General features: G+C 37.3%; 1 protein-coding gene across 1 annotated transcript; it reads right to left on the bottom strand.

Moving 5' to 3' along the window:
* Window positions 1-1,290: 1,290 nt before the first annotated feature.
* Window positions 1,291-4,586, bottom strand: LOC112089195. The gene is made up of 6 exons (XM_024160175.1): window positions 4,523-4,586; window positions 3,871-4,411; window positions 3,135-3,520; window positions 2,832-3,038; window positions 1,998-2,726; window positions 1,291-1,925 (listed from the first exon to the last, which is right to left on the bottom strand). The coding sequence occupies exons 1-6, from the start codon at window positions 4,584-4,586 to the stop codon at window positions 1,291-1,293; spliced, it is 2,562 nt and encodes an 853-aa protein (XP_024015943.1).
* Between the last annotated feature and the right edge of the window lie 7,465 nt (window positions 4,587-12,051).

Raw genomic sequence — 12,051 nt, 5'->3', positions numbered from 1 at the left:
ATAAAGTCGCATAATCTTCCCCGTAAAGAAATTGAAAAATGTGAAAATTGATTATTATTGCACATCTTATAAATACTGACTTCAGGGTTTCTTTTCAAAAAACTTTAAAATATTTTATAAGTAGCCTTATCGTTTCTGAGAGCATTCATAAGAACATGGCGAACACAAACGAAAAAAAAATCGATGAAAATGGCTTGTTGATCATCAATCCCCCACCATTGGTAATGAGATTCGGTGTCGTGGAACCTAAGTCACCACCTTCACCAACAGATTCCGAGATAGAGCAAGAAGAATTATGGGAACAATTACATTTATTCACCGCATCAAATCAGAAAGCCAAACAGAACACTCCTCAGGTAATACATCCTATTCACTAAATTTTATTTTAATCATGTCTTACACAATGAATTGTAAAATCTGTATATTCTACTTATGGAGGATGACAAAGGCAACACATCTAATGAGACACCCCAATCAAGTTGCACAAAACGAAAACACGACCTGATTCTAGATCTGGAGATAGGGTTGAAGTGCATGCGTTGCGGTTTTGTGGAGACAGAAATTCGACACATGGATACCGCCGAATGGGTACGTAATCAGAAATATATTTAGATTGATAATGAAAAGTTTTCTAAAATCTATGTTATTGAGTCATTATATTTTGTTATTGATTGCCCATTGAACTCTATGTTTTAGAAACAATTCATGTTTAAATATAATATTGAGTTAGTTTAAAGCTATATAATTTTACAAAAATCTAAATTGGATTGTTTGTGTCTGTGTTTAAAAGGAGAGGAGAAGGAACATAAAAAGAGGAGGTCTGGAGTTTAATCAAGAACCATATCAGTTTCAAATCAATTTCATGTTTTTTTTTTTCCTGTTTGCAATGACCACTTTAAAGACAGTATGTACTTGGTTTTATTTTCTAAAAACTATTAAGTTTATTTCGATGACATTATAATTTGGTTTTGGAGCATTCTCGATATTTACAACTACGTGACAATGTTCATCATATGAAATGTCAATAGATGCCCAATAATATGCTACAATTTAAGTTTCATTAAAATATGTTATCGAATTGAGTTTGTCATTGGAATATCCGACTACAGTTAAACGTCAGAGATCAAACCATTAATACATCAGATCCAACTTAGTGAAAAATTGAAAAACATCAAATCTATTAAAAACTATAAAACCGAACGTAATGGTCTTATATAATAAAAAGAACTAACATATTTCGAGATACATAGAGACAACAAACCACAAAACAAAACACAGTAAAAAGAACTATCATATCTTGTCAAACACCTCCTTGTAGACGACATTCAATGTTTTGTTTTGTGGTTTGTTGTCTTTATCGGTGATCAATATCTTCAAACCTTCTCTGGATGTAACCCTCGATACAACGACATAGAGTTGCCCATGAGTAAATACCGGCCTTGAAAGATACAAACCAACCTTTTCGAGTGTCTGTCCTTGGCTTTTGTTTATAGGCATTGCAAAAGCTAATGTGATAGGAAACTGCTTGCGTCTCATCCTGAAAGGAAGTTTCATCTCCGAAGGAGAGAGAAATATCCTAGGAATTAGTACCTTTTCACCAACCTTGCTACCTGTTATTATCTGAGCCTGTAGAACATAATTAGCCATCTTAGTAATGATGAGTCTTGTGCCATTACACAACCCATTCTTAGGGTCGATATTTCTTAGAAGCATTACAGGAATACCCTCTCTCAACTTCAGGACATGATTAGGGAAACCAGACATCTTGATACTATTTAAAAACTCCTCGTTATAAATCATATTGTTGGAAACACCTTTATTCTTACTGGCTACACTCTCTGAGGGTATTTCAGATGCATCATTGTAATTGACAACTTCTTCATCTGTATCAATGCTATCACAACTAAGATAGGTCCTTTCAACACCTGTTATATGCAAAACAATCGTTGTAAATATAAACAAATAAGTTAAGAGGAACTAAAACAAAATAAACATACCCGACAACTTTGAAAACATGTAATTATTTATCGTATCTACATCATCGTTTCTTGGACTCAGTATGGCACGGTCTTGGAAAAATTTAGGATCAGTCTCTTTCGAAAACGAACTCCCATAAATTTCTTTGACGATCGTTTTTATAGGATCTTTACAGTCTTTAATCAACAGATCATCAGGAATATCAATCACGTCTTCACCACTTCCATCGTCATTTATCGTTCTATCACCAATGTCTAAGATCCACTTTGTAAAGGCAGCTCGTTCAAGCATTGCACAGCTATTATCTCCAGCTATAAGTCGCATGTTCTGTGTAAGTCTCAACACTCTACATTTGTACCACAGAGGTGACAAATTCAAAGTGGCCATAAGTATCTCTGTCTTCCCGGCATTTGGAATCACTGGCAATATTTGCCTGAAATCCCCTCCTAAAACAATGACCATGTCACCAAAGGGCTTATCAACTTCTAATATATCACGCATTGTTCTATCTAGAGTCTCGAAACAGTCTTTACTCATCATCAACGCCTCATCCCATATAATGAGTTTAGCAATCCTTATCAGGTCGGCAAGATTCGACTCCTTCTTGATTGAACAAAAGGTAAACTTATTAACCACGATAGGGATTGCAAATCTTGAATGCGCAGTTCGGCCTCCTTCTAATAACAACGCAGAAATCCCGCTCGATGCAACCTTAAGAACAACATCACCTTGGGAACGTAGAGCAGATCCTAATAGACTCCACAAATAAGTTTTACCAGTACCTCCAGAACCATAAACAACGAACATACCTCCTTTGTTCTTATTTACTGCTTATAGGATCTCATCATAAACACTTCTCTGTTCGCTGGTTACAATGGCTAACATCTGCTCGTTTCTAACTCTAAGAGTCTGAATAAGAGGATTATCACGTGACTCCAGAGTAATATCTTCAGGAAACGGCATAGGTGTGGATTCTTTTAAGGATCTCCCACTTACACGTAAAAGAAGTTCAATTTCGACCAGAGTAAAGTCTTTAACTTGTTCCTGAGATAGACTAACAGCTACACAATTTCAAAAAAATTACAAAAGAGAAATTAGCTATCAATATCTTAAAGATATATAGTAACAACAATGCAAACAATAACTATACGACTTACTTTGATCCCTGGCAGCCTTTCTGTAATTATATATGATGTCATCTGATAATACCTGCCATGTAGCATCCCAAACTCTAGAAGGAATGGATATACTATGAGTAGTAAGCAGGATCACAAAAAGACGACGGAGATAATTGGCAGAAAGCCATAATCCAGCCTCATTGATGGCCTCAATATATTCTTTGTCATCATTCAATAATCCATACGCATAGCAAGCGTCTTTGAACGAAGAATGTAGAACTTTGTTGACCGTTTTTATATCGTCAAAACTACGTGGTCCTTTGACTAAATTAAGCAGAAGCCTTAAATAATACGCTTCACCTGCCCCAATGGGTACGTACGTGATTCTACCAAGAGCAACTCTCCTAGATCGTGGCGTCCATATCCTGTTTGGGTTATTCCACACAAATCTCGTAGGAATTTGAGCATAAGTTAACGTCCTCGCCAGTTTATACTTACGTTGCATTCCATCCAAGCAATGAATTTTGACGTACCAACTGAGACACGATTAATAACCTCGTCACCTGGATCATCCTCGTTGTATATGACCATTTGCTGGTTCGGTAAATGAAAGGGTAGTTTAACTACAGAAACTGGCGATGGTGAGTATTATTACCGAAAATTCTCCACGTAGACTCCGAATGTGCTACATACCTATATAGAAAGACATTATTAAATAATGGAAGATTGGAATTTCAAAGATATAAAATATGTGAACAAAATGTTTAAAACATACCTACAGTTGAAGTGATTCTTAATCTCGTTTTCTCTATCATCATTCTTGATAGTTGCACGGATGTAGTCAGCACCTTTAAGAATATATTTGAATAGATACTTTACTGATCGAGATTGTACACACCATTCGACGTTGATATGAGTCCTATAAAGCAGTGTGAGGCTCCTATTATAAGGAACCACAAATCCATTATCACATTCAATACCGTTTTTAACGATAACTTTCTTGTCATTACGTCGCCTGTATATAGGATATCCAACATCATCTATTTTAGTGATCGGACTGAAAGGTTTTGGAAAATACTTTGTACATTTTCCTTCAGCCATGCAAACACTATCCTTATTCAAAGCACCACATGGTCCATGCATCATGACATCTCCTACTATCTCAGACAGCGCTGGATAAATATCCTTGTCAGGAATCTCAGCACATATTATCTTATCAATGTCATCACCAGTTGGTAGCTTGTGACCAGCCTCTAAAAAAAGAATGATGTGCGCATGAGGTAGTCCCTGTTTTTGAAACTCAATCGTGTAGATCGCTGCAACGAATAAATTGTAGTTTTTAAAAGATTAGTTATCATGATCATCTAGCAATGGTATGGACATTATCTTGCTAAACAAAATAAGATACTTAGTTTAATAAAACATACCGGCTTTTACGACACCTAACACATTTTCTTTGGTGAGTCTGTGCATGAGATCATCTAGTTTCATCTTGAACACTCGCGTACATACACTACAAGAAAAACATCATTTTACGACGGCCAAAATGGTCGTTATTTCGTCGTAATAGGGCTATTACGACGAACTACCGACGATTACGAAATCGTCGTAAAGTCATCGTCGTAATAGACAAATCGTCGTAATAGACAAATCGTCGTAAAATCGTCGTATAATATACGACGGTTTCGTTTCGTCGTAACATCGAGGGAAACCAAATCGTCGTAAATGCGTCGTACAGTTTACGACGATTTTACATCGAATTGCGTCGACTTGGTCTTCGCCTGGACCGTCGTTAAGTGGTCGTTAATGGTCGACGTAAGATCGTCGTAAAATGTACGACGCAAAAATCATCGTAAATCAATCGTAAAGTATTTAATCATTTCGTCGTAAAATCGTCGTAAAGCGCGGACGTATAATCGTCGTATTTGTGGTCGTACATTTTGGTCGTAAATTCGTCGTAATATTTACGACGAATGTACGACGGTTTTAAATAAAGATATTACGGCGATTATACGACGTTTAATATAATTGAAAATTAAAAAAAAAAATAATTCGAATTAAAATTTAAATTAAAAAAAATAATTTACAATTTAAATTTATTAAAATTTCAAATTAAAATTAATTGTAATTTACAAAAATACCCTACAGCTCTAAATCTAATTCTAAATCTATATCGTCGATCCCATCACCGGCCTGCTCCCCATCGTCTTGGACGTGTTCCTTGCCGGGTCTTCGGTTTGATGCTTCCGCCGGCGCCTGATCTCCGGCTCTAGGAGGCTCAACCCCGAGAGATCGGAACATCTCCTCGTCCGTCTGCACCGGCGGTTGCGTCCTAGTGGATGGCAGCAGACGATCCGACAACCCCATCAGCCCGCAGCTTGTCCAACTGCGCCATGAGCACCGGGTTGTCGGCTCCGATGATCTCGAAGAGACCGTAGAGCTGGTCGATCCTCGTCTCGTAACGGATCCGCATCTGATCGATCTCCTGGCGGATAACCGGATCCGGGACCCGGACGTGACCAATCGCCGTAGCTCTCGGGGTATCACGGATGGACCCCATCCCTAATACCCGCCCCTTTTTCTTGGGGGCAACCTACAAATATTTAAAAACATTATGGTTAGAAATTCAATTTATAACTAAAGTTACATTAATTAAATATATTAATTAAATTTACCTCTTCGAAAATCTGGTCCATCTCCGCCACTGTCAGCGCCGGGGTCGATTGGACCGAGCTACCTCCGGGAGACGTTTGACGCGCCTGCTGAGTCAGCTGCATCTGTCGCTCCTCGATCGCCGCACAGGCGGCGTTGTAGATCTCCTCCGCCCGAGGATCCGTGAATTCGCCGTTCCGCTTTTTATGCATCTCGGCGAAAACCTTTGTCATCGGAGGAAGTTCTCCTCCGTTATCTTCGACCTACAAAATCAAAATGAAAAAATTAGTATCGACAAATAAGGGTTAATTATTTGAAAACAAAAAAATCAGTAATTTTAATTTACTTACCATCATAAGTCGTCTTCCGGCAAAAGGAATCTGGTCGGAAGTGTGCGGAACGTTCTTCCGATTTCCCGCATCGTCAGTAGCGTTCCTGAAAAATATTTTCATTAGAATATATTATAAGAATTAATAAAAACAAATAATGTAAATATTAATGGAATTAACTACTTACCTAGATCCGGAACACTTGGCGGCCGTAGTCTGGTTGTGCGGATCCAACCAGTACTGGACAAGGCCCCGCCAGACGGAATTGGCCATAGACGCCGACTTGGCCTTGTCGCCGTCAACCTCCCACTTCCGTCTCCAGTCGGAAACGGTGTTATTGAGGCGGAATTTGACCTTCTCCTTGAAGGCCGTCTCCACACGTCCGTGTGCGGATGTTTCCCAATGCCAGTTTTGCTAGGAAAAAAAAAAGTTAGTAATTATTGTAAAAAGTTAAAATTAAAAATTAAAATTAAACGAAATTGTAAATTACTTACCGCAAAACACTTGAACCAAGTGTCAAGTGTGGCCTGATCCAGCTTCTTCCAGCTGGTATGGGGTTGTACGAAAAACCCCTTGATGATATCCGCAACGTTAGAAGAAACCCATCTGAACAATGCTGACTTTTGATCTGCACTCAACCGAAATACAGGAACTGGTGCTTTCCCGTTTCTCAGTAGATGCAACTCACTTCTGTTGCATAAATCAGGCAAGTCCAATCTTGACTTACCATTGTCTTTTGTTTATCCCGCTACGTTCATAACTGTATGTATGATGTTATCAAAAAAGTTTTTTTTCAATGTGCATGACATCAAGATTGTGTCTGAGCAGATGATCTTTCCAATAAGGTAGTTGCCAAAAAATACTTTTCTTGTGCCAATTATGATGAACTCCATAACCTTCAGGCATATTTGCAGGAGTGTGCCAGTTTCTTCCACGCGTTACTGTTTCCTCTGCCCTCCAATGATCGATTTGCGCCTGTATATCAGCTCCTGTTAAATTAACGGGTAGAGGGACATGTACACTTTTGTTATTCATAAATAACCTCTTGTTCCTCCGATATGGATGGTTATCCGGTAAAAACCTCCGGTGACAATCAAACTAACAAGTTTTTCTACCATGTTTTAGCTGAAACGCATCAGTTCGATGAAGACAATAAGGACAAGATAGCCTCCCATGTGTAGTCCATCCTGATAGCATACCATAAGCGGGGAAATCGCTTATTGTCCACATAAGCACAGCCCGCATAGTAAAATTTTTCCTCGTAGAACAGTCATATGTACGAACGCCAGTATACCATAACTGATTAACTCATGTATGAGTGGCTGCAGAAATACATCGAGAGCTCGCTTCGGATGATTTGGACCTGGAACCAAAATACTTAGGAAAAGAAATTCCCTTTGCATGCACAAATCTGGAGGAAGGTTATAAGGAGTTAGGATTACTGGCCATAATGAATATTGTCTACCAGACATACCAAATGGACTAAAACCATCAGTGCACAGACCAAGATAGACATTCCGTTTGAACTTAGCAAAATCTGGGTATACCATATTGAAGTGTTTCCATGCCTTTGCATCTGATGGATGAACAACTTCTCCATCTACTTGTGTATGTTCTGCATGCCATCTCATTGATGCAGCTGTCCTTTCAGATTGATAAAGCCGTTTTAACCTATCAGTTATAGGGAGATACCACATACGTTGGTACGGTATCCTTTTACGCCCACCAGTTTGCGGCCTGTATCTTGGTTTTTGGCAAAATCGACATTCCTCCAGCTGATTATCATCTTTCCAAAAAATCATACAATTGTCAACACATACATCTATCATCTCAGAAGGTAGACCAAGACTAAAAATCAACTTCTGAATTTCATAGTATGTTCCCGCTGCCAAGTTATCCTCCGATAGATACTCCTTCAGAAGATCAGCCCAATCATCCATGCAAACCTCAGCCAGGTTATGATCTGTTTTAATTGACATCATCCTAGCTGCCAACGATAATTTAGACAAGCCTTCTCTACATCCTTCGTAGATTGGCTGATTAGCATTGTCTAACAAATCATAAAATTGTTTGGAATCTACATTAGGTTCCTCAACAGCATTACCAGTATGCGTTTCATGAAATGCATCAGTCACCATTTCGTGCATCCTATCATGATCTACACTTTGATCATATTGATACTGATTAGGCTGATGACCATAATTCGATTCATCAATATCAACATGACTTTGATAATTACTACTACTACCAGCATTCCCATGAGTATTACTGCCATATCCTTCTCCATGTAGATACCAAACAAAATATTGCGGCATAAACCCTCTATTTAATAAATGCGTCCACACGGTTTTGGTTAGTGTATACCTCGTATTCTTGCATTTCAAACAAGGACAAAACATCTTCCCACTATCTTTCGTTCTCTCCATATTTGTAGCCTGAAACATAAATATTTCTAACCCGTTCTTGAACTCTTCTGTCAACGCCCCATCTGAATCTTTACGCATATACATCCAACTGCTTAGCTCGTATATAAACATCTTGAAAATAAACTCAAAATACTATCTCTTTTTATTGATTAGACAATTGTGTCACGTCTAGCCACGTGAATGGAGTAAATTAACCTTATAATATTATTACTTCTTTTTTTCAAAGTAATATAACTCTTAATTCGGGTTTCCAGCAATGGACAACCCAATACATAAGGATTTACAACACTATACTAAAATTTAAGAGACCTACAATGGGTCTCAAAGATGAAGATGCTCTTATGTTTGAATGATGATGTGTTGTGATTGAAAGAAGGAATGAAGATCTATTTATAGGAAAATTTCGGGCTTTACAACGCTTCTACGACGACATTTTATGACGAATTTACATTCAAAAATAATATTACGACGAGTTTACGACGATTATGTGATAAAATCTTTCCCCTGCAATTGTTAGGTAAACATGTTTTAAATGTTTTTCACCTAACTTTTTTTTCGACGTAAAATCGTCGTAATATGTACATCGAAATGCAGTCGTCGTATATTCGTCGTAATTTTACATCGAATTTACGACGATTTTACATTTACTAGCAAATCTCTCGTTATCGACGTATAATCGTCGTAATTCGTCGTAAATTGTACGTCGAGTTTACGACGATTTTTTTTATACGACGGTGTTACGACGGTTTTAAAATTAGACGTAAGATCGTCGTACAATCGTTGTAAGCTTGTGACGATTTGAAAACCATCGTAATGGACCGTTGGAAAACGATTGTTTTCTTGTAGTGATATATCTGGTCTATCCTCTTGCTTCAAGTTATATCTTTTTAGGTGCCTGGTAATCTCAGGCCATTTGGGATTACACGTAAAGGTTATGAAAAGATCCGGAAAACCAAAATGTTGGCAAGTACTCATCGCATCTAGATAATGTTGCACCATATACCTTGTACCACCAGTATAAGAAGAAGGTATAATAATACGTTTACCCTTGTCAGAAAGATCAGTGTCACCTTCATTAACAGTTTTCTTTATCTTGTCATAATTTTCGCAACGAAGTTTAGACTGATTCATTGATATGAAACGTAGTCTATTAGTCTCAATCATCGTGTACGCATCCATTAAGAACTGCTGGAACAATCTTCCAGATAAAGGGATGATTGGTGACTCGCCAACCCTCTCTTGTATGCGGTAAGCAAAAAACTCTCTCATAGTAATATGCAACCTTTTCCTCTATTGGGTATCTACAAAACCAATATCGATACCAAGCCTGAACCCGTCCTCGCCATAGGGATACAATAATGGATATTGCAAAGGCAGATACGCAGGATGTAGTTCACTGATCATTTTGAGATTTCCAGTCTTTTTACACTCGATGATGATATCACGTGCATCTATCTCATGATCGAAATTATTAGGTATCAATGCAGCAACTTCATTAGCAGCTGGTAGATTCTCAATCATTCCATCACTTTTCCTGTCACACTTTAAAACTATCCTTAACCGGCTTGTATTATCATTAGGATCAAACCTTTCTCGAATGTTTCGTAATGCATCCACATGTTTGTTATGTTTATGTAGCATATTTTTTATTTTCTCAACAACCTTCTCTCGCAATTTATCAGTCGGTCCCGTTTTCCTATAAAATTTTTAAAATAAATTCTTTTGACAGTTAGAACCACATAACATTTAATAACAATACATATATGTTTTAGAATTGATCTCAATGATTAAATTAAATATAAACCAAAAGAATAATAATCATACCCATAAGCAGCTATTCGGTTAGATGTTTCATTTGCGGTATCATATATATATAGCTGTAAAAAGGCTGGTTCTTTTCCAGGAGGTGGTAGCAAATCCCCTATAGAATGGTAGTTCTCCCCACTCATCTGGAAAATGTAAGACCCTTTCCCGTCGTTGATTTCTTTATTTATTTTTCCTTCAAGAGAAGTGAAAGAAAACATCATATTATACGCCCGGATAAACTCACGAAAGTGATCACGCAAATCACCATCATTATACATCAATGCTAATAAAGAATTCGGAGGGGTTTTAAGAAGTGGAAGAACGACTTTACCCTGACCACAACACATGGAGAATATAGGCTTCCCACGACGATATCATTTACCCAACCTTTCTCCATACCACATATAAGCCTTACAATTACCACATATATATAGGATCACCATCGTCGTAATAACCTGATTAGAATAATATTCATTGCTTAGTATTAATTACACTATAGTTATATATTATGTATCAAATGAAATATATTAGTCCAATGAAAACCATAACCTCCATCTTTCAGACCAGGACTAACTGATTCCAATAAATCTGTTTTAGTAACAATGGTCACGGTTGGGGAAAAGAGCCAAAACCAATCCGAACTAAATTTGATGTGTTAAAAAAAATCCAAACTAAAATACGGTGTCAAAAACTATCTGAATTTTAAAATAATTTAAATTTCCTATCCGAACTTTAATATAAGTGTCAAAATCTACTTTGACTAACTTTGATGTTAGTCAACTGTTAAAAAACGCTGACGTGGCATGATAGAATATGACTTGGCATGACACGTTGTTATCTTACCAAAACGACGTCGTTTTACTAAAACAAAAAAAATTTAAAATTTTCCTCTTTCCTAGATTCGAACCCAAGACACTCTATACCATATTCAAGTGCGCAGACCAGTTAAACCACGAGACATTATTGCTACGTTTAACAGATACATTTATATATTATTAATACGCCTGTCTAAATTCGAAAAAAACGATGTATTTAATTAGGAGTAAATTAAACTCCCAAAATCGAATAAGGGTTAGACAGTTTAAATTAGAAAAAAACAAAACAACAACGTATTCAATTCCTATCTAAATTCGGACAAAAAAACAAAACAATGAAGTATTTAATTTCTTCTAAATTCGAAAAAAACAAAACAACGACGCATTTAATTCCTATCTAAATTCAAAAAAAAAAACAAAACAACGATGTATTCAATTCGCCCATCAGATGCCGGATCCGGTACTCGTCAAAGACGTGAAGCGAGCGGTTGGTGATGGCACGCGCTCGCGTCAGTCATTTCGTGGAGGCTCAGTTTCTTGGAATCTCTTGCCGTCGATTATTTGACGAGAGCGAGATCATCTCGGTCGCAGACGAAGACGAAGCAGATGGAAAGGGTTCCGGTGGTGCAGTTTGCATCAGGTGGAAACACGTTGTTGTTTTGTTTTTGTTTTTGGATTTAAACAGGCGTATTAATAATATATAAATGTATCTGTAAAACATAACAATAATGTCTCGTGGTTCAACTGGTCTGCGCGTTTGGATATGGTATATAGTGTCTTGGGTTCGAATCTAGGAAAGAGGAAAATTTTTAAATTTTTTGTTTTAGTAAAACGACGTAGTTTTAGTAAGTGACAACGTGTCATGCCAAGTCATATTCCATTATGTCACGTCAGCGTTTTTTACAGTTGACTAACATCAAAGTTAGTC

This window comes from Eutrema salsugineum, unplaced genomic scaffold (genome assembly GCF_000478725.1).
Source record: "Eutrema salsugineum unplaced genomic scaffold, Eutsalg1_0 scaffold_12, whole genome shotgun sequence".
Classification (NCBI taxonomy): domain Eukaryota; kingdom Viridiplantae; phylum Streptophyta; class Magnoliopsida; order Brassicales; family Brassicaceae; genus Eutrema; species Eutrema salsugineum.
The sequence above is the reverse complement of the archived record's forward strand: the minus strand, read 5'-3'. Positions and strand labels throughout refer to the sequence as shown.

What these genes read in the sequence shown, in the direction of transcription:
- LOC112089195 (XM_024160175.1), bottom strand. Translation starts at nt 4,586, where the DNA reads ATGAAACTAGATGATCTCATGCACAGACTCACCAAAGAAAATGTGTTA. An exon ending in AAGAATCACTTCAACTGTAG is followed by an intron (nt 3,521 to 3,870) that starts GTATGTTTTAAA and finishes TAACCCAAACAG; the next exon opens with GATATGGACGCCACGATCTA. An exon ending in CATGTTTTCAAAGTTGTCGG is followed by an intron (nt 1,926 to 1,997) that starts GTATGTTTATTT and finishes TGCATATAACAG; the next exon opens with GTGTTGAAAGGACCTATCTT.